Source organism: Halictus rubicundus, chromosome 4, assembly GCF_050948215.1.
Source record: "Halictus rubicundus isolate RS-2024b chromosome 4, iyHalRubi1_principal, whole genome shotgun sequence".
In the NCBI taxonomy this organism is placed as follows: Eukaryota; Metazoa; Arthropoda; class Insecta; order Hymenoptera; family Halictidae; genus Halictus; species Halictus rubicundus.
The window spans coordinates 13794959-13818697 of record NC_135152.1 but is presented as its reverse complement, the minus strand read 5'-3'; the positions used below and the strand labels follow the sequence as shown (position 1 = coordinate 13818697).

At 39.7% G+C, this 23739-nt stretch overlaps 3 protein-coding genes across 3 annotated transcripts in view; 2 read left to right on the top strand and 1 right to left on the bottom strand.

Moving 5' to 3' along the window:
- The window catches only part of LOC143353582 (uncharacterized), a 385968-nt gene that overhangs the window by 285948 nt on the left and 76281 nt on the right, over nt 1-23739 (top strand). The window lies entirely within an intron of this gene.
- Nucleotides 1-23739, top strand: part of Cad74a (cadherin 74A) — a 110448-nt gene that overhangs the window by 21460 nt on the left and 65249 nt on the right. The window lies entirely within an intron of this gene.
- Nucleotides 2689-7874, bottom strand: Gc (gamma-glutamyl carboxylase). Its single transcript, XM_076786129.1, has 10 exons — nt 7533-7874; nt 6752-7023; nt 5973-6294; nt 5311-5499; nt 4980-5143; nt 4500-4891; nt 3906-4106; nt 3569-3807; nt 3135-3446; nt 2689-2861 (listed from the first exon to the last, which is right to left on the bottom strand). Exons 2-10 carry the CDS (start codon nt 6978-6980, stop codon nt 2708-2710), a joined length of 2202 nt encoding a protein of 733 aa, XP_076642244.1. The 5' UTR covers nt 6981-7023; nt 7533-7874; the 3' UTR covers nt 2689-2707.

The window sequence follows — 23739 nt, the reverse complement described above, 5'->3', positions numbered from 1 at the left end:
TATTTTCACCAAAATCGCCGCCGAGGAAACAGAGATTGCTAATTAAATGCTGATTGATTGCTGGCACCGTAGAGAATCACGATTACAATTCCACGTGTACGGCAGTGCGTAACGTCGGGCGTAATGTCTAACTATGTAACACGTTCGATAAAATGTGACAAATATAGAGCGACCAAGATCACAGATGGCAGCCATTCGTTGCGCAATTGTGCGCGTGGTTACTCGGGCAGTTCGCACGACACTGACACAATTATCAGATCCATCGGATGCATTTACTTACGACTTATCAGACAAAAAGGCTTAACGCCCGCGATACAGCAGCTATCAAGTTCCTTTAACTATTCTGCCGTCTAACGCGGCGGGTTTCAAAGCAATAATCGTCTCGTCGCATCCCGTTAAGCTCGTGGACACACGAAGGATTCATCGTTGAACGGTATCGGCGTCTGTTATCTCGTCGAGATCCAATTTACGCGATACCGAGATCCAAAATCTTGATCAGCGGTAGCAAACTTGAGAAACAAGCCTCTCTCCAAATTAAATTAACCCGAACTGTTCAAATTTAACCCGTCGAACGGGTAAATTTAATTGAACCTCGATCACAATTTTTAATTGAACCTTGTATCCCGAGTTCTATCGAAATAAATGTTCCGATTAATTTATTATTAGGTTGGTGGAGAGTTAAGATATTTTACATTCTCGAAATGTAAATTGACCGGCACGTGCTGATTCTTTTCAACTTTAACCCGTCGACCGCGTAAATTTAATTGAACCTTGATCAGAATTTTTAATTGAACCTTGAACTAACCCATCGCAATTTTTCGTAGATTCGTGGTAATAATTTATCTGGCGTATCCCGAGTTGTATCGTGCTATCGAAATAAATGTTCCGATTAATTTATTATTAGGTTGGTGGAGAGTTAAGATATTTTACATTCTCGAAATGTAAATTGACCGGAACGTGCCGATTCTTTTCAACTTTAACCCGTCGACCGCGTAAATTTAATTGACACTTGATCAGAATTTTTAATTAAACCTTGAACGAACCCATCGCAATTTTTCGTAGATTCGTAGTAATAATTTATCTGGCGTATCCCGAGTTGTATCATGGTACCGAAATAAATGTTCCGATTAATTTATTATTAGGTTGGTGGAGGGTTAAGATATTTTACATTCTCGAAATGTAAATTGACCGGAACGAGCCGATTCTTTTCAACTTTAACCCGTCGACCGCGTAAATTTAATTGAACCTTGATCAGAATTTTTAATTGAACCTTGAACTAACCCATCACAATTTTTCGTAAATTCGTGGCAATAATTTATCTGGCGTATCCCGAGTTCTATCGTGGTATCGAAATAAATGTTCCGATTAATTTATTATTAGGTTGGTGGAGAGTTAAGATATTTTACATTCTCGAAATGTAAATTGACCGGAACGTGCCGATTCTTTTCAACTTTAACCCGTCGAGCGAGTAAATTTAATTATACCGTGACGATAACGTGTAATTAAGATTGGTGCAGCTAAACCGATCAGAATGTTTCGTAAATTCGTGGTAATAATTTATCTTGCGTATAGAAATAAATGTCTCAATTAATTGATTATTTCGGTTGGCGGAAAGCTGGGATAATTCGTAAAAATTCAATGCTGTTTACTATCTAGAACACTGTAACAGTATCAAAGTGCAGTACACTATCGCAGTAATCTGACGATGTCTAGTCTTTATGGCGTTGTAAAAGCAATGGAATGAATAGCGGTAAACATAATTTCTGCAAGCAGACTCTTATCGTCTGTCATCCTGCAAATGATTGTTTTTATTGTACTTAATCGGCAGGTGTGATATTGAACGCGATAGAAATGATCGAATGCGTTTTATATCTCGTGTACAATCGAATGATTTCGATTCGATTGATCGCGAGATTCTGTGAACAAGCGATTAAAAATACAATGTACCCGGTCAGCAGATTAAATCGGTCAACTTTTTATCTTGTTGCTCAACACACCGTCTAAAACGGTGGTTGTACTATATTTTTGTTGAGAGCGGTGCGGAAAGTCTGTTTTTATTTTTACAAATTTAATTTGATAGCGTGAAATTAACGGAACCGTTATCCGAGTTTCGTTAATTTTTACAGAACTTCGTATGTTAATTGGACGACCGAGGATGGTTTATCTTTACGATTTAACCAGCGAACGTGTCCACGTGTATTTAATCGCGTATTTTTGTATTCTCGACGTCTCGAGATTACGTCGACGATTTTCAGCTGTTTTGTTCGCGACGGAAAAGTATGATGCAGTCTTTTATTAAAAATTGTTGACGAAAGTGCTCCGTGTGTGAAATCGCAATCCCTTGTCTCTATAATCTCATACGGAAAGTTATTACTAAGATGTAACAATATACATATTTCGACAGGCTCAAAGTATTGTGTCATTAAATATTTTACTTGTTTAAAAAGATAGTCAAACATTACGTCAACGGTACATCGAAACCTATTTAACGATAAACCTTATCGTTCGTAGGCACTCGTGTTTCTATTACACCCGAATGATTCGAAAATTTATTATCGCGTCCATCGAAACTAAATGTCACGTTGAGCTTAGGTGTAGCGTACTCTCCTTCAAGTATGAAAATAAATTCTCTGGGATGCTTGCCCATCTTTCAAATGTAATTACAGCGTTCGGAGATCGATCTCTGTAGTGTAAATTGCAGTCTTTATTATTTGTTGATGTGCACTCTTCGCACCATGGGCACGTTGTACACTAAATAGAAAAATGAGTCTAGTATGTGATTCAGGGATCGCAGCCAGGCCTCGATCTTGTAATTGATTTCCCTCGATATTGAAAATCTTTCCTTTTGCGGATCCGTGGACCTGCAAAAATTAAACGCGACTAAAACTTCGCCCTAATCGCTTCCATAAAATTAGTTAAACAGATTAGATTATATTGACATATAAAATAATAATATAAAAACTGTTGCTTAGCTCTCACTTTTGCTTAGCATCTGTGCAACATGCTTGACACCGAAATTATTTCAATTCGGATTTTATGGTGCATGAAATTGACGCAGAGAATTCTTATTTTGCACAAAAATTCGCTGTCTAGCAAAGAAAATTGGAGTTCGAAGTAATTCGTTGTAAATATACCCGTCTGTTTCCGATTGTTTATTGCGGTTGTTGTACGTGTACATGTAGCAGGCAGGAAAAGCGCTTGTCGTCTTCACTCTGTGAAACTGGCTCGTTTTAATAGGGATGGACGATTCTTTCGATAGAGTCACGCCTTCTGTCAACTCTTCGTCACTATACGTCACTTCGCCCTCGAGCACCGTCAAACTGACGTTGGTGAAATTTCCGGCGATGTAATTGTCCAGATACATCCCTGGGAAATCAGCAACAAACAGCACGTCCGTGTCGTTGGACCACGTATAAACGTGTTGCTGAATTTCTTCCAATTTGTACCTAAACACCAAATAGCTTCCTTTCAGACAGCGAAAAATATTTCGATGGAAATTCTAGTGAACGAAAGTTTTCAGCAATTTCTCGGAAATATGTAAATATAGAAATGACTGTAAGTTACACGCCTGTAGGAATTGTATTGTGACAGAAGTGGCATCAGATAGGAAATAGGCTTGAAAGGATGCCAATCGACAGTCAGAAAGTCAACGTTTGGATCGAACATTCTTTGCTGGAATCTTCCGTTTAGGGAACACCATACGTCTATGTAGATGCTCAAATTCGAGGACAGGCGTGACCACTTTGCAGGCATTTTGTAATGATGATCACTTTGTCCAACACGTCTCTCTTGCTCTATCAAATTGTCCTAAAAACGTGAGTACAAGAATTGTCAGAAACTACCAATTATTTCTAGTCGTAAATGCACCGAATTTTAAAGATTTCGTTGACTAATATAGCAAGTACCCTAATGCAGAAGGCGTACTGTCTAGCCATGTCACCGTGTTTCTCCCATCGATCGGACTGCACCCACGCCTTTGGATCCAGATAACGATCTTCGTTGCTCACATTATCGTGGATTTTAATCACGACTAGTATAGTGTCCCAAGCATGAACCATCATGTCCCAGGAATATCCGTACATGCCTGGTACCCAATTATTGTAACCCTAAAAATCGTAAAAAGTTCGATCCAGTGAAACAAAGACAATCAAATGAATATATAATATTCCTAATAATGTATGGGCAGAAGAATTTAAAAAGTAACCGAGCAGAGATGATATTAGGTCTGCCGACAAGTTCTGCCCATTTTTAAACTTTCGATCATTACAAAATGATAAAAGTTGTACTCCACTTTTCTCCACCAGGAAAATTATTATCTGACATTATTCGATCGAAAGTGGACTGAATTGTTTAGCAGATCTAATATTGCCATTGATTCTCTTGCAAAGAAACGTTAAAACATCTTAGCGAGTGCTATCTGCAAAATTCTCTGTGCAACCCTAAATCCCTAAAGACTTTATCTCTACGGGCGAACGTAATAGTGTCGACACAGACGATACCTTAGTGATGAAATGAGAGTACGGAAGGAAAAATTGTAAAGCCACGTGAAAGAGTAAGAGAGATACAACAAATTTTTGCCTCTTCGTCGCACCTTCTTTCGTGCGTTTGCAAACTGTTCTGATATTTCTGTCCTCGTGTTTTCGTTCCAGTGACCTATCGTCTTGCTCTTTAATTGCGTTCTTCAGTTTATTATCTGTTTCAAAGTCGACTTTGCCACGAGCACTGAAGTTTGTTTGCGGCTTCAGGGTATCTTCGATCGATTCGTGTTCGATGGCTCGATTTTCTGCTAAAATCGACGTGCAGTCGTGCTTGAAATACGAGATGCACTTTCGGGGCCAGTCTGCGTTGCAGAAGAGGGGCATCGTTGCGAGACAAACGTACGGAAACATTCCTAGAAATAAACATTCCTGTTGGTCGAATTCGAAAAGAAGATTTCAGAGAATCTGCAATTGTTTACAAATTGCTGCGACGAACCTTACCTATGCTGAACAGTCGGGAATTCATCAGATGGAATGTCGTGCAGAGAACCATGGCGGGCATGCGTGTTTTTTCGAACAATATCCAAAAACCGACCGTCAGATCGAAAACGAAACCAAACCAGTGAACTATGAAAAAATCCGTTTGCTCGGTGGTCAAGAACAGCCTGAAATAATTCAATTGAAATGTTGTATTCCGTACAGATAGTTTTACAATACGACCGCGCTCTAGTTATCCGGAGGTCACGAACAACAATTCTTTTATGCAGCTTCTCTTTCTTTTAACATTGAAAACAGAGATGAGATAAAATGATTTTTCCGTACATACACTTACTTGAACGGAGCGAAGACCCAGTGCGTCGATAAATTCGTCATGGCGTACCCCGATAACCATTCTGTGCTAGACTTCTTCAATCCAGCTATGAAGTATAGCGCGAAAAATTGAAATCTCAAGACGAAGTAGTTCCACAATGGTACCGTGTCCTTGTTTCGTTTCAAGGTCGTTCTTCTCGCGTCCAGCGCGCTGTAAAAACAAAAAATGAAGATTGTTAATTCGTTTCTGCGGCTGCGAGCAACGCGCGAGTCGTACAATTCTTTTCTCCCTATAATTTTTCAGTTTCGTGCAAACTATAATCATCGTATTACTAGACTGCGGATCTTTATGCATTTATGGCTTCTGAAAATTTTCGGGAAATACTATAATATAAAATTCCACAGAATTTATTAGGATTTTTATTTATTTCAAATCTACAAAGGCCTAAAATTTCCTAAAATCCTAAAATTTGCCTATAAAAATTGAAAATTGCATAAACATCCGCAGTCTAGGCATTACGAGTTGTGCGAAGGTTCTTTCCAGTGTCTTCTATCCGCGATGAATGTTTAGCGCGTGTTCGTGACTTTCGGGATCGTTTAATTAATATTCACATGATCCTAACTCACGTCTCTGATTACGGACCGGTTTTCCCGTTCGGATGAGACATTTCCTTTCAAACTCACAAGAACTTATTAGCCTCCGTACCCCAGAGGAGAGTCGCAACGATTCCGTAGAGGTACGTGTGGTTGTTCCAGTAGCTTTTGTTCAGCAGGAAGATGTACCAGTAAGGCATCACGAAACAGGCGCAGGCGAGTTTAAAATGCGTGCCCAGCATTATCCCGAAAGCGCCGATCCACATGATCGTGTAAATTACTATGACCCACGGCAGCGACGGAGGCTTCATCCCGTGGATCAATGGGAAATGACACTCCATGGGGTCTCCCCACTTTACGTCCACGTCTGCCAGGCCTCTTTCCTCCACGACGTCGAACACCATGCAGAATCCTGCAAAATTTTTACCGAAGCCGTTCGATCAACAACGACAACTCCAAAATGTTTTGACTTCTCTGACCCTCCTTCTATCAATTTTCTGTTTCTTTTCTCTCACCCACACCTCTAAATAAGATCTATGCAACTCCACGTAGATTATTTAACACGTTCGCTGCCAACAACGAGTTATCTCGTAGGTCGAAGTTTGATTTTAGGCGCCAGTATTTTCATGTTCTTTGAAGGTATCTGGCTTTGGGGATTAGAACAAAACAGAACCATTTTTTCCCCCATTAATACATGTTTTGTATTTTTACTTTACAATTAATTAATTAAAATTTGTTGGTGGAACCGTTTTTGGAAATGTCGCTCGGCAGCGAACGTGTTAATTTTGAAATGTAGGTTGAATAAGATTTTTAAATTGTTCTGTTATTGTGTACACACACTGATACTGAATAAGTATGAAATGACTCACCGAAAAGTGCTCGAACGACTCCCAGACAGGCAGCATCGGTCGGTCGGTACAAAAGATTCGTGAGTTTTTCGAAACTGGAGACATCGTCCAATCGAAACCCACAAAGTTTCTCGAATTTCTTTTCGAAGGAACATCGCCACCCAAAACTATGTCGATCATGTTTGCGACACTCCCTAATTTCAGGCCCGCAAGCCTCGGGGCTGTTTAGTTTCCTACTTTTCCTCCACATAGATCCAAAAAGCGGACACCAATACAATTCCAAATAGATTGCGCTGCAAATAAATTCGGAATATATTTAGCAATAAACATTTGGACAACTGTGTTCACATTTTATTCGAGTTACACTTGGATTTGAAAAACAAGTCTGGACTACAACGGACATTAAATTCCGAAATGAATCGTACAGTTCGATTTAGGCTCGAATTGGATCCAGAATCAAATCAATTGTGGCCGTAATAGTTCGCTGTCGTGAAAACGAAAATGAATGGAACAATAATTGGAATAATCGCGTACGTATTGGATGGAAAAATTTCCGTCTCGATTATTAAAAGATCTCGGACGTCCAAGAGATTCAGCTCGATCAATAAAATATAGTAACACTGGAAGAAACGAGTGAACCATTCCCTAAAATTTCAATCTCGAGAGGACAGGTTCGCGTTCTCGTGGAAAAGTTCGTCGAATTTTGAACTCGGAGCGTGGGTCGTCTACCTGATAAGAGGGCGAGACAAACCGACTGCCAGCTGATTGCATTGTACGTGGAACGAGCATGAACGAAACTCACCTAAGAGAGGCCGAAAGTGCCGGTGCCCGCAGCCGGAAGAGATGAAACCGGTCCGATGAGGATGTATCGAAGGTTGCTCGACTTCTGCGCGTCGCAGCGGCAGGAGTAGTCGCAGAAGAAGAAAATCCGGATGCTGAGAGAGAGCCAGGAGCAGCGTCGCCAGGCAACGTGCTCGATTATTGACCCGCGCCCGCGCAATAATAATATATTATCGGGCATTCTTCAGCGCTGCGCTTAGGTTCATCGATACTTTATCGGCCGATACTCAAAACTCTATCGGAGCCAGTCTTCGTCTCATTTGTAACACCGATCACAGCGAAATTTATGCGTGTTCTATCGACACGTTCGCTGCCGTGTCACTCACACAGATACGAAAATGAATCTGCTAATGTATTCAACGTAAGAAATTTGGTTATATTCCATAAATTGCGAGAAGGATGGAAGAGTGGTATCGCATGTCTGAACTCTTCGATTTTTATTTCGTTAAACAAATTGTTTCGATTTCAACACTAGGTTTACGGGAGCCCACAAAATGACGGATTCTAATATTTTTAATTTACGATTAAATTCCATAAATTGCGAGAAGGATGGAGGTGTGCTATCGCATATCTGAACTCTTCAATTTTTATTTCGTTAAACGAATTGTTTCGATTTTAACACTAGGTTTTTTACGGGACCCCACAAAATGACGGATTCTAATATTTTTAATTTACGATTAAATTCCATAAATTGCGAGAAGGATGGAGGTGTGCTATCGCATATCTGAACTCTTCAATTTTTATTTCGTTAAACGAATTGTTTCGATTTTAACACTAGGTTTTTTACGGGACCCCACAAAATGACGGATTCTAATATTTTTAATTTACGATTAAATTCCATAAATTGCGAGAAGGATGGAGGTGTGGTATCGCATGTCTGAACTCTTCAATTTTTATTTCGTTAAACGAATTGTTTCGATTTTAACACTAGGTTTTTTACGGGACCCCACAAAATGACGGATTCTAATATTTTTAATTTACGATTAAATTCCATAAATTGCGAGAAGGATGGAGGTGTGGTATCGCATATCTGAACTCTTCAATTTTTATTTCGTTAAACGAATTGTTTCGATTTTAACACTAGGTTTTTTACGGGACCCCACAAAATGACGGATTCTAATATTTTTAATTTACGATTAAATTCCATAAATTGCGAGAAGGATGGAGGTGTGCTATCGCATATCTGAACTCTTCAATTTTTATTTCGTTGAACGAATTGTTTCGATTTTAACACTAGGTTTACGGGACCCGTTAAAATAACGGATTCTAATATTTTTAATTTACGATTATTGAGATTGTGAAGATCCATCTACGAATTACTCAAGAAACTTAGTTCCTTAGGTATATATTATTTTAAAAAATGGCTGAAAACTTGGATAAACAGATTCTTCTTACTTCTACAAAGTAATGTAAAATACTCACTTTTAATGCTCCGTAAACCTAGTGTTAAGGGTGATTTATGAGGTCACTGAGTTTGCAACCCCCGATCTACGGAGCCCCGAGTGCGATTATTTTACGTTAGCATATAAAAATAACGAGAGTGTATTTATTCAGAATTTTAGCTATTTTTATCATTTTAAGATTAGAGAAATGAATTTGTTAGGTAATTTTCTTTAGAAACGCAACTTCGGAATTTCGATAAAAATTTGAAACCGTTTTGTCGACCCCCCTTAATTCCGCTCGATGTTTTCTACCTAATCGAGCGTAAAGATCGAATTGACCAACTCCAGGCTGCTGTTTTGAAGCAAACGATTGTACGGAATGGAAATTACCTCCGTTCGATAGCGAAACGTTGCACATACTTTTGCAGTTGGCGGACTGAGGCGTTCGCCGAGGATTTCGCTGAGATGTGCGACTCTGAATAAAAATAAATTATCGAGGTGCGGTTATCGCCGGCAATTACCAGCATAATGTGTAATTATATAACCATGTTCAACTTATTGACACTTTCTGTTGAAGGACGATAGGACACAGAGCTTCCACGCGATAACGTGTCTGCGACTTCGAAAAGGGAATGAAAATATGTACCTCTCGAGTTCAACTAAATTTCGGTGGATTGACGTGATAACGATAAACGGTATAAGAGTAAATAATGATAAACAGATGGATGGAAAAAATACTGTGCCTACAGAAAATCGGTGTTTTTCATCAGAAAGGTCTCGAGGGATCCACAAGGGCCATAGGGACATTTACTCGAATCAATTCCGCTAGGATGCTCAGCTTAACCCCTTTTCCATCAGCGAGCTGATGACCTGTCTACACGATTATTTCGTTCATACTTCTTCCTTACTTCGACAAGATGATATTGTATTGTGCATCGATCTTTCCTGGAAACATGATTTACACACTGGTTCTTCGCATAGTAACTAATTGCTTCCGACACGAACAAGAGATTCAAAAGCTTCGAGATCTTCTGTTCTGGGTCTGTTGAGGCTGAATATACTTTGCTTTGGATTCCAGGATTTGGAGATCAGCTGACAATTTGCAAGTTTTGAGCTCTTGCTGCACAAGTCGTGGCTCAGAATAATATCGAATCTCTCTTCTGACTATAGTTGAGTAACCTTGGGGGATATATAATATACTTTGCTTTGAATTCCATGATTTAGAGATCAGCTGACAGTTTTCAGTTTTTAAGCTCTTGCTGCACAAGTCGTGGCTCAGAATAATGTCCAATCTCTCTTCTGACTATAGTTGAGTAACCTTGGGGGATTATGCATGCACTGTTAAATCTCCTATTTTTAGTACCCTTGATTTTATACATGTACACTACCTCGCAAGGAGGACGTAATGCGAATTAGCGAGCAACGATTACGTGGTTTTTGAATAAGCTGCCATGCCTTTTTGGTCTCGCAGCTGGGGTGTTCGACTGAATGGGGCATAACTTCGCGTTCTAAACCCCCAACGGCCGTTTTAGAGCCGTAAAACAATGGACTGATTTATTTCTGCACGCCCCTCAATCTGTCTCCGTGGACCACTTTTGATTAGTGCTGCCTCTTCAACCTTTAGGCCTCCGCGACCTCTATTTCACCGATTATTCTACGAAACAATTTAATAGTGATGAAAAACGATGCACCTCCAGCAATTTCGCTTCGGATAATACAATTTTCTTCCAAACCAGGAATTGAATTATATCTCTAATTGAATTGTATTCTATATTGAAATAAATAACATCATTGAAAGACTCTATGCAATCCACCAGATTAAATATTATCTGTACGATAAATGTGATAATATATTATCGTGCAGAGTTACAAAATTCATCTGAACACAGAAGTTCTTTGAACGTCATAAGTTGCCTTGATTTTATATCATTCGACTCAAGGTCGTCGCGCTAAAGTGCTCGCAATAAAATGAAAAGCAAACACGTTTTCTGGCGTCCACAATTGTCTGTCCGATGAAAAAATCAACCGGGGACACGCGAGCTAGGAAATTAACGCCGGTATTTGCTTTCGCGCGCATAGAAATCCCATCAACCCCCGCGCGATATTTACCGAGCGTATTTGTTCGGGAATATGAATCAGTCCACCTGGAAGCGACCAAGGAGAGAGTTCGGGAGAGAGAGAGGGGGGGGGAGAAGAGACGGGAGAACCGAAAGGAGATCCGCGATTGTCGTATGTATTTGCCCGGCTATTTATCACGGTTTATTATTTCCTATTGTCGATGGAGTCACGCATTGTTGGCGGATGAGGAGGGCCGAGGCGAATTTCTAAAACCGTGTCCGATCGAATTTGCATATTTCAACCCCGAGACGCGTGTGCCGGGCGTCCGATTACAGGCCCTATTAATTGCGGTTCCGCATTGTTCTCCACGATAACCCCGGGGTCGATACTAAGTTCTCGCTTTCCCTCGCGTTCATTCACTTTTCCAGGCTCCGGTTGCGAGTTTAGCAACCTTAGCGGGCTTAGGCTGGCGAAATCATTCTGCGACGGCCCCGAACGAAATTCCAATTTTTATACAGAATTTCACCAAAACTGAAATAAACGGAAAACATCGCGTATTAAAAGATTCCTCATAAAGATAAAATTTCTATTCATTTCATTCAGATCACCACCATTTTATAAATTTACGCGTGCCACGTTTGTATACAAATCCGTAGTCTAATAGTAATACATCTCCCATGAAAGGAGATAAAAGCAAGGTGATTTTTCAGATTTTATTTTGAGGAAACTATGAGGCGATTTATTTTCGAATTTTGAGGATTATTTATGACTAGACTGCGGATTTTATGCGTTTATGACAAAAATGGGTAACCACAATTTAAAGCAGTGGACGTATTAAACAGATTTAAGGATTCAGCGTATTGGTTTCGACTTATTAAAATAATTAAACGAAGAAATAAATTTTTATTTTGCTCCTGCGTCTTGCAATCGAAGCAAACATTTTTTATTTTGCATAAAGATCCGCTGACTATTTATGCCACATTCGAGGAATATGTACCAATTGTTTCTTTGAAAAATGTTTAACGGTACATAGGTATATAAACATTCACTGCAGAGCCTCGTCAGTGAAAGTGTCAAATCGACGATGCATTCTGTAGCCTTAAATTAAAGAGACAAAAAAACGAATGGTGTTCTTAATTGTTGTAACTTTGGACTGCCAATGATCGGATTAAGTTTACAAATTGGTGCGACTTGGACAAGGTTTTTAAAATTTTATTTCTGACTTAGCTAAGATTTTCTAAAACATGGGGCTGGAGGGAACACGAGGCTGCGCAACATGTGCATGCATATTTCACTATGGCGATTGTTCGGGAAAAGGTTTCAATGCATTATTCAGAAAATCTCGATCGAAAGTGTAACCCCAGCTGTATTAAACGGATGCATATTCATGCGAACCGGAGAGGAATCAAAGGATGTCGCGGAAAGCTTTCTGTACGTAACAGAGCGGGGTGGAAACAACACGTGTCTAATGCACTGCGACCAACATTTAGCATACTCGAAGCTTCTCTCATACATACAAGCTTCTCTCCACAAAAATCAAAACTTTCCGCCGGATGCAAACTGAACAAAATTCCTAAGTGAAACGACACACGCAACTGAATAATTCATTGAATTCAGGAAAATTGGGGATTAAATATTTCCCATCGATTCTCAACTCCTCTACGGTATTTCTCGCCCGGTATTTGTTTTGTGAACGTTTGTTTGCAATCCTGATCGCACGGTGGAAGCACGTCGGGGTTCGAAAGCACGCGTTTTACCCCCGTAAAGAATTCCAGCGGCAACGACCGTCGCAGCGGCAAGTTCAAATAGTGCAAAAAGGGGTGGCCGGGATCGATGGAGTGGGCCGAGGAAAAAAAAATCCGGCATAAAATTAACAGTATACAGCTTGCAGAATGCAGTTTGTTGCTCACCGGCAATATTTCACGATGGCCTCTCTCCCGCGAAGGCCGAGAGAGGGGTTCGGTTCTCGAGGGGGGTGTGCAACAATAGAACCCTTTACCCAGCCCCTAGCGCCCAGCCAACATCCATACATCATCATTCATACTGGAAAAAAAAGCTGGGGGCACCTATGGCAGTCTACGCCTGGAGGGGTCTTCGAAATTTCAAAGTACCGAGTACGCATCAAGTACTTTCTAATGCCACGCTGGATTTTCGGTTCGTCTGGCACGCCGAGTACAACTTCCACCTTCGATCGCTATTCTTATTGTTCTACTTGGCTTCGGGTTCGCCTAATCCGTTTATCGAATGCTTGTCGAAACGCGACACTATCGGGATGTGGTGAGTTATTAATCTTCCGTATCAAAGTTCAAAAAGAAAAGTGGAAAACTGCAAGAAATTGCTAAACGAGTGGTGACTCTGAAGCACCACTAGAAAAATTGTTGTGGCATTATTTCAAGGGAATTACAAAAAATATTACGAAATATTTGTTACATTACAAAATGTGTGTTTAATGGATTACTAAACATTTAAATATTATATGTGGAAATCGAATCAGTTTCGTGTGAATAAAATGAAAATATTCTAAGACGGAAGAAAAATTTAGTTTTAGAATGAAAATAGCGCCGAGAGTGCAAAGGGTTAATTCGTTATTATTCATTGTATACAACGTCTAAAGATGAATGTAGTAATTACCTGTTTGTTTGTACAATGTTTCCGTCATAGCAATGTATCGTTTTGTGCTCTCCATTCGGGAATACCATTCCTATTATTTTACCTGTTTCACCTTAAATATACGTTCGAGTAAATACGAGCACGTATATTTGACCACGCTAGTCTTTCATAGTAGATAAACGTAATAGAAGGGACACAAAGGCAACCGGAGCGAACTATTGTCTAAACGAGAAAAGTCACAGCGAACAAAGGTTTTCGAATAAAACCGTGAAGTTCCTGCGGATATTTTATTTTTAAAAACCGGCTGGCACCCTTTAAAATCGCTCCACGCCCCGAAAACCCCAAAGGGGTCGTACCCGTAGTAAACAGTGACGCGCAAAACTACCATGAAGGGTTACGAGGAGAAAAAAATGTCAAGTTACTGAAACGCGTAAAAACCGTTCGGCTGTTCACTGTCTTTTTCATCCCTCGTGAAAAAGGGGTTGCCTTCCATAGGCGAAAACCTAGCCAAAAAAATAATATTCTCAATTTTGTACAGGGTGTCACAAAATTATATGTCACGGTCACCATAGCGTGATTCTACACCTACGATTTGGTGGAAATTGACATAAAAATTTCCCCCCAAAATTGTTCTTGAACTTGAAAATCAAGGTCAAAGAAACAGAATTTTTTGTTTGATCGTGTTCTACTGATCGTAAGGATCAACTTTGTGAAAGAACCCATGGGTCGCATCTCAACCGTTCTCTTAAAAAATGATGTTGCATTTCTTGTAATTTTTGCTGCTTCTTTATTTGTAAATTTTTTACATCCAGCGACAATATATAAGTAAATAGCGTACTATTGACAAAGCAACGTACTATAGTAGAGCTCACAATATATGTTATTGTGCTCGTTGAATGTAGCTAGTTAGAAGACACAGCTGACGCCATGCTAAATATTCTCAATTTTGTACATGTTCGTGCAAAGTGCCTTTTCATAGATACATACATTGTTGCACTAATTGCTGGGCTAATGTGTACTTTTCTGATAATAATCGGAACTAATTGATCAACTTCTCTCGAGCTTACAATATATCTTATTGTGCTCGTTGAATGTAGCTAGTTAGAAGACACAGCTGACGCCATACTAAATATTCTCAATTTTGTAAATGTTCGTGCAAAGTGCTTTTTCATAGGTACATACATTGTTGGACTAGTTGCTGAGCTAATGTGTACTTTTCTGATAATAATCGGAACTAACTGATCAACTTCTCTCGAGCTTACAATATTGTTATTGTGTTCGTTGAATGTAGCTAGTTAGAAGACACAGCTGACGCCATGCTAAATATTCTCAATTTTGTACATGTTCGTGCAAAGTGCCTTTTCATAGATACATACATTGTTGGACTAATTGCTGGGCTAATGTGTACTTTTCTGATAATAATCGGAACTAATTGATCAACTTCTCTCGAGCTTACAATATATGTTATTGTGTTCGTTGAATGTAGCTAGTTAGAAGACATAGCTGACGCCATGCTAAATATTCTCAATTTTGTACATGTTCGTGCAAAGTGCCTTTTCATAGATACATACATTGTTGGACTAATTGCTGGGCTAATGTGTACTTTTCTGATAATAATCGGAACTAACTGATCAACTTCTCTCGAGCTTACAATATTGTTATTGTGTTCGTTGAATGTAGCTAGTTAGAAGACATAGCTGACGCCATGGTAAAACAGTCTCGCAACAAAGGGTTGAAGGAGACAATCGAGCAACCACGCGTTCGCGACGAGGACAGATCGATCGATCATCGACGCGAAACCAGCCCGGGACATCGATTCGTTGTCCGTAGTGCGAAAGAAGAGGAAGAAGGTCGAACGAGAAGCGTAATCCGCTTTTCGGAAAGAGGCAACCCCATCGACGAGCCGCCGGTCGTGTCACAGCATGGGTGACTGATTGTAAAACCATGGAGTAACCCGCAAAGGGTTGCCAGCTCGGAAAAGAGCGGGGGAACGGACAGTTTAAAATTGAGCCTCGTAATCGACGTGTAATCCTCTAAAGCCGTGACAGCCCGGAGATAATGGAGCACCGATCGACGATGGGTGGCCCGTTTGTTTTCCACGGCGGTCAGACCGATCAGACCTTCACCCTTCCTACCGATTTCACCTTGGATCTTCCAAGAAACACGCTGCTTGATTTCTTTGAACGCCGTCGACTAACTATCAGAGATAAAACAAATCGTACGCAAAATTTAAAAATTATTAGGGATCGGATCGAGTTCAATATGTACTCACGAATCCGAGTCAAGTTCAATAACCAAGTTTCATTTCATGCGTTTCGATTACTACTTAAAAGCAATAAATGTTTCAATGATTATACTTGAGAAGTATTCCTTGTATACCAACAGTTATCGCACCTCGGAATAAGTACTTACAAGTTTCGATAAGTACTTCGATGTTGGAAGGAATCGAATCTCGGAAATCAGAACTGCATAGTAAGTTTTAAGTACCGTCATTATTAAATTCATAACTGTTTAAGAATAATATTTCATTTACAATACTTGGTTTTATCCTATTTCTTTTTTTTATCGATGATATTTCCTACTTTTGAAAAGGTACAAAACTTTCTGAAGACTTTACAAGACTTTCTGAAGGTGCAAAAGTAGCCATTATACAAAGATAGTCACGTGCAACTTTTGATAAAATGGGGTACTTCAATGAATTTTCACGCTAAAATAATAGCGGGTCTTCTTTGCGTTCTAAATATTGTGATTTTAGATAATTTTCCACTTCTAACACAGCAGACGATGAGATAGGGGTATCGTATTATACCGAGCGTGCAACAATACGGAAATTCGTAACGATATTCATAATAATTTCGAAAGTTTCGAAACTGTTCGACCAAGATTCGAGTATACTTGCAAGTATTATTTACGTTTACCACAATAATTGTAAAGGGTTCGAAACTGTCTGGCAAAGGTTCTAGTATACTTGGGAGTAATATTTTTTTTTTTTTTTTTTTTCGAAGTATATTAAGGTTCAAACCTGTTTGCGAGGTACTTGATCCCATCCCTAAAAAATATATTAACTCCTTATTGGCACATCAGGCAATGTAAATGGAAGGTATTGTCAAGTACAGTGAATTCTCGATATATGTCAACAACACGGGTCTTGCCAGCGTCGTGTATCGTGTAGGAGACACGCCCGAGCTGTGTTATGTTTACACTCCTCCTCCAAGTATACTCCGCGGTAGTGGGGATAATTCCACGACGTTTATCGTCCAGGCCTTGGCGACATACAGTGTACCACGAGCTCCGTCCACTTGAATATCTTGGTTATTTCAAACAGAACGAGAAAATGTTACTTACAGAATTTGTAGGGTTTAAGAAACTACATAATATGGTATAAATGATATTCTTGCAAGTGGAGGCGTAGAGAAGATACAGAGGTCACCTTTGCTTTTTTAAATGGAATGTCCAATTTTGTATGCTCTTTGCAATTTTGTATTCTGAGTATAAAAGTACTAGAGTGTATTTGTCCTAAAACTTACGTTGACCCAATCTTAACTCCCTCTAATATTTACAACAATTTATATTTTGTATTTTATATTTTACTACCAGTACATGTGCACCCGGAGTCCTGTTAAAAAGAATCGTTCAGCAACCACAAATGTGTTGCGTAGAATAATGTTGTGCCACATATTTTCACATTTGATATCACGGACGTCACGATAAACTAAAAGGATAGGTGACAAAAGTCGTGAATCAGAGCGCACAAATTACAAGAAAGCGGCAACCCACTTTCAATTCGTTTCGAAAGCGAAGTAACCCGTTAAACACAGCTTTATAAGATCAAAGCTTATCGCCGATGACAGATCATGTTTCACTAGCGATAAATGTTTCGGCGTCCCGTGAATTTCTGGTGATCGTAAACATCAATGAAACGTCGTACGCTCATGCTTGTTAGCATACATCAAAACGAGTCTTCCAGATACTTAACCTGAATCTCGGGAATTACCGGTCACAGCTGTTCGAGAAACGATTGTGAAAGTGTACGGTGTTTTTTTCGTTTTCTTTTGCTCCGTGAAAAACGAGGTGGTCGAGAACTGTTTTGTCGATTAAGCTCGGATTTTCTCACTTCTTTTCGCATTTTTTTTCAGAACGACGGCGGATCAACGTCCCCCTAAAGAGAATCCGTCCATTGTTACTTGTTGCTCCCTCGGAACCGCGAGACGACGTGTCCGCGGTGTAAACATTTTGAGCATGTAAAATTACGAAGTGTGACGAACTCGTTTTTTGGGGATCGCTCGAGAATCCGCGCTGCGATTGAATTAAAAGTATTAGAAACTAATTAGCATTTCTCGGTTCAGCAGCTCGTGATCGCCGGACAGGGGATGGACTGACATTTGCATTATCGCGTGCGAACGGTTCCCATTTTGCGCAAGCGTTCGTCCGGAAGGACACTTTCGGGGTGACAAACGCAGGGGTTACAGGTACCGGTGCGTACTCGGCCATGGTGTCGTCCATGGTGTCCTCCATGGTGTCATTCTCCATTCATTTTTCGGGGCCCTCGAATTTTACGGACTGCCACAGTACTGAACCTGGCTTTTGTCATATAAAATCGTAATTAGACAACAAGGAATATAGAATATCACAGTGGGGCAAGCAATATACAAGTGTATATTGTTTCGTTTATTAAATTTTGTCACCTCCCAAAAGAGGAAACGGCCGCATTCGGATGAAGAAATTAATAAATTATTAAAAATAAAGATGTTCGTTTGATTTCACATGAGAGAACTTTGCAAAGGCAAAACTTGACAATTTCCACTAATCTCCAGTCTGCACATTTCCAGTTCATTATTTTGTACATTTGTTTGAACATCGTCCTCGCCAAGCATCGTAATTCTTCGAATTTTGTTGTCGCGTATTTCCGATCGCCAAAAAATTTTTTTTATTGATTTACTGCGGGGGAATGCAGAGCGATCGAACCGATCTGTCAGCCAGCCACCCAGTTTCTAGGGAATACCCTGCTGAGAGATTCTTTTGTTCGCGTGGCTGCCGAGGATTCGTCGTTCTTTGCCCCAGGGGAATCTTCGCGTATTATGTTTGTAGGTTTCCCTCGTAGGAACGATCATTATCTCTTTAGAAACCCAACGTCCGCGGTATGAGCCAAATAATCTGAACGTTATCCCTTTTATTAATAGAAAAGGAATCAACAGAGACCTCTCGGGTGGATTGGGGCCGGCGTTCGATACTTATTATTGCGTTCGTGATTATGACTAATCTTCATCAACGGGGAATTAATACTTCGTTTCAGACGAACGACGAGCAACGTCAGATATGTTCGTAAAATATTAAAGGTGTCTTTTGCAAGTTTATACTGGGATAGTTGTTGAGAGAGAGAGAGAGAGAGAGAGGGAGAGAGAAAGAATGCGTGGATAAGATAGTTTTATTTTGTTGTAAGTATAGGATATTGTAAACCGAGTCCAATTCTTGGCTGTAAGGCTGAACAAAGCAATATTATTGTTATTATCATTACTAGGATAGTTGTTGCTTTGATTTCTGCTTTTGATTTTTAATTATTACGTGTCAACATCAACCCCAGAGATTCTTACAAAATCAGAGTAATTTAATTAATGAAACCAAAACTGGACATTTAAAATGTATTATAGGGGATGTTGTCTTAACCCTTTTGAATTCGAAAGATTCCAATACAATTCGGTTTATCACATAATAAAAATGAATTTCTAAAGCCAGTCAAAAATCAGTGTCAGCCATATGGCAGTTAACGTGTTAATCTCGAACGGAACTAGAATATTTTATACAAAGAAATGCACTTTCTGGGATGTACAAAATAACAACTTTTCACCAGTAGCATGGTTTGAATAATTGTACAGAAGCATTTCTCTCTGTCAATGGACGACACACCATTCGCAGGAGTAAAAAATAATGGCAACGCGTTCGACGCACCCCCTCGGAAAATAATTCTTCTCTGTCTGTTTATTTGTGTACACTGGCCCCGACAGACTTGCCACCCTCTACCTTCGCCATACCTCGTTCGAATGTAACGTTTATAGAAGGTCAATGGCGCGTGCAGCCTTTTTTCCTCCTTGATATTATTTTATTGCGAACGCCGACTGTATTACTTTTGCTCAGCCACCGGGCCGAGCCGGTCCACTTCGTTTTTAAGTGGCCAGCGCTGGTCCGACACACATCTGCGACCATCTCTGCGGAATGGAACGTTTTAGGTTGATTTGTGTAACACAGGTTCGAAATTCTCTCCTAACGCGTTTAGTCGGCCGGAGATTTAAATTGGAAACTTGGACCCGTGGATGAAGGGAGTTTAAATGTCATTATTCACACTAGGAACCTGCGAGCCTGTTAAAATTCTATCAAACAGTGTTAATTATTTGTTAATCAGTGTTAATATATTTTTCATATCATAATTGAAGACATTAGATTGGTATATACATTGTTCTCCAGCCTATTAACCAGTTAAGGGGCCGGTCTCCGTAGATTCGCGATAAGGTAGAGCGACTACATTACCGTCAAAAAATGGTTTTACGTGCTTCAAGTTTTCGTCCTTAAATAAGAATATAAATTTGGGAGCTTTGAAATTTGGGTGCTTAGAAATTGGGGAGGTTAGAAATTTGGGAGCTTAGAAGTTTGGGGAGGTTAGAAATTGAGGAGGTTAGAAATTTGGGAGCTTAGAAATTTGGGTGCTTAGAAATTGGGGAGGTTAGAAATTTGGGGGCTTAGAAGTTTCGGGGAGGTTAGAAATTTGGGAGCTTAGAAATTTGGGGAGGTTAGAAATTTGGGAGCTTAGAAATTTGGGTGCTTAGAAGTTGGGGAGGTTAGAAATTTGGGAGCTTAGAAGTTTGGGGAGGTTAGAAATTTGGGAGCTTAGAAATTTGGGGAGGTTAGAAATTTGGGTGCTTAGAAATTTGGGTGCTTAGAAATTGGGGTGGTTAGAAATTTGGTAGCTTAGAAATTTGCAATAACCTTTGCAATAAACTTGCAATCTCCAGTTTACACAATTATTCACATTGAGCCAGTCTCTTCTTAATTCTTTGGGACAATTCTATAAAATCGTCAATTTACTTCTCCAACTGAAAGCACAGTGAATTCTCGATATATGTCAACAACACGGCTCTTGCCAGTGTCTTGAGGTATACTCCGCGGTGGTGGGGATAATTCCGCGACGTTTATCGTCCAAGCCTTGGCGACATATATAGAGAAATCACTGTATTCAACTGTTACCGAGAATTCCGTCAAGCGGGCATGTACCCGTGTCTCTCACTCTCTCTCTCTCTCTCTCTCTCTCGAGGGAGAGAGTTATGGTTGTCCGATCAGGCTGCCAATGACACGTTTCGAGGAATCGACGCGGTGGTCACGCAGAGTTAACGAATCCGATGCGACGAAAAGCGACCTCGCCGATGCTCCGGCAGATAGCCGAGACAATGGAGTGATAGCTGGAGTGCAAACATAATGGTAATGGCTCCCGGTAACCAGGAACTAGGATGGGAGATTAAGATCTGGCATTGTGCGCCGACTGCATTTATGGTGGCCGGGCACACAAGAGCCCTGGCGTTAACGTCAAAAGGCGTTACTCGCTCGAGCAAGCTCACCTGGTAGTAACAGAAAGGTATCTGATTATTCCTGGTAGACGAGATTCGGACTAGATTTTAATGCGGCCCCTTTGTTTCTGTTTCCATTCAACCTCGATGCACCCTTTCGGCGAACGGCTCCATTCGTTTTGTCCGCAGGGGTGGGCCCCGATACTGTTCGGCAACGGTGTTTTAAATAACTTAAGGGATGAATTCCCTTTTCCATAATAAAACCGTTCCGTATTCATTGCCATCCTTGCCGAAATCCTTACCAGTGGCACTACCAGTATTTGTGACACTGTTTTGTAATTTTATTTAACACGTTCACTGCCATGTCACACATATATGGGTGACGGCATTATTTGTCCAGGTTTCAACCCTTTGCACTCGAGTGGTGACTCTGAAGCACCACTAGAAATTATTGTGGCATTATTTCAAAGAAATTACGAGAAAGTTTGCAAAATATTTGTTACATTACAAAATTTGTATTTAATAGATTACTAAACATTCAAATATTGTATGTGGAAATCGGATCGGTTTCGTATGAATAAAATGGAAATATTCTAAGACGGAAGAAAAATTTAGTTTTAGAATGAAGATGGGTTAAAATTCATTTTTATGTCAATATATTCATTCTACCAAATTTGATTAGGGCCAGTAAAATGTAAAGAAGTTGGGGGACTACTCAATATCATACACTTAATTTTTTTCAACTTTTATCTCATTAAATAACACTTACTTCGATTATGTGGAATTTTTCAGGCTTCTAGTTTGACAGTCAAAGTGTTTGCAACTTTACGGCTGGTTCTCTGTTTCTTTTTAGCAGAACAAATAATAATATTCGGCAGACTTTTACACGACCTCGATAGCTATTTTCTGCGGGGCCAGCTTTTTGGATTAATGCGACCTCGGCGAGGTACAGCTTCCGACACGTGAAAAGAAAAAACATCAAAGACTGCTGCCCATAAATATCCTCGAACGAGTGTAGAATTACGCACGAAGCGGAGTATTCGATATTATTGCGTTATCGATCGCCTCACTCGATCGAGTTCTTCCCTTTGATGTCTGGTGGGGTGCATCGAGTGGCCTGGATCCAAGATAATACAGTTTATTGTCGGTCGAAGGGTATGAATTCGTCTCCGCCGACATGCGAGAGATTCGTTATCTCGATCGGATTTAAGTGCGGGCGCGTACGATCGTTCGAAATGGGGTCCCGTAAATCGCAATTTCTTTTCTCTCGTCGCAATTTCGTTAGCGTTATCAGCCATAATGGAGTGCACTTCAGACGGCGATCGCATCCACGCTTTTTTAAAGAGAGAGACAAACGCGGGGCTTTCGTTATTTTTTTATCCTACACCTGCCAAATTGCAAAATTTTACGACAGGGATCATTCAGAAAATAAAATACGCACATTTTATGTAACAAAAATTCCAATGTATCGAGAATTTTTCTGTTTGCAAAATAATTTCCGTTCCTTGCGCATGCATATGAGTGCAACAGTGATCGCTCTATTAATGAGTATTTTATGTATTGATTAATACTTAATAATATTAATATTATGTATGAATGACTATTTTAAAGAGAGCGACAAACGCGGGGCTTTCGTTATTTTTTGATCCTACACCTGCCAAATTGCAAAATTTTACGACAGGGATCATTCAGAAAATAAAATACGCACATTTTATGTAACAAAAATTCCAATGTATCGAGAATTTTTCTGTTTGCAAAATAATTTCCGTTCGTTGCGCATGCATATGAGTGCAACAGTGATCGCTCTATTAATGAGTATTTTATGTATTAATTAACCCCTTAACTTGTACGCTCGAGTTAATTCTAGCGCGCTAAACAGGCCAAACTGTGCACACTCGAGATAATTCGAGCGGCGTTGTATTTTATGCTGCTATAATTTTTCACACTCGAATATAATCGAGAATTGAAAATAACAATGAAAGCAAAGAAAAAAAATCGTTTTAGTGATATTTATCATTTACATGGGATTGTAAGCTGTAACACTTATTTATTCAAGAATAAAATATAGCCTTTTTCCATGGAACAAAAGCGCAGTATATCAAAAATTGATTTTTTTGGCCCGTTTTTTTTTTAAAACTGTACGTTAAGGGGTTAATACTTAATAATATTAATATTACGTATTAATGACTATTTTAAAGAGAGAGACAAACATGAGGCTTCCGTTATTTTGCTCCTCCGCCTGGGAAACTGCAAATTTTACGCATTTTCTACCCTCACAAAAGAACAGGGGTCATTCAGACAATAAAATACTTATGTAACAAAAATTCCACTGTATCGAACATTTTTCTGTTTGCAAAATAATTTCCGTTCGTTGCGCATGCATATGAGTGCAACAGTGTTCGCTCTACAAATATAGTAAATATCGCAACATGTGAACAATTTCTTCGTGTACCTTCTGCTTTTAGCAAGATAATTTTATGAACTTCGTCAACGTAATTTTGCACGAACGTTCGATATTTATTAAGTTTTTTTAATAGCGTTGGAGGTCGTTGCGATTCGCGAATAG

What these genes read in the sequence shown, in the direction of transcription:
- Gc (XM_076786129.1), bottom strand. Translation starts at nt 6,980, where the DNA reads ATGTGGAGGAAAAGTAGGAAACTAAACAGCCCCGAGGCTTGCGGGCCT. An exon ending in TGGGTCTTCGCTCCGTTCAA is followed by an intron (nt 5,144 to 5,310) that starts GTAAGTGTATGT and finishes GAATTATTTCAG; the next exon opens with GCTGTTCTTGACCACCGAGC. An exon ending in TTCCCGACTGTTCAGCATAG is followed by an intron (nt 4,892 to 4,979) that starts GTAAGGTTCGTC and finishes GTTTATTTCTAG; the next exon opens with GAATGTTTCCGTACGTTTGT.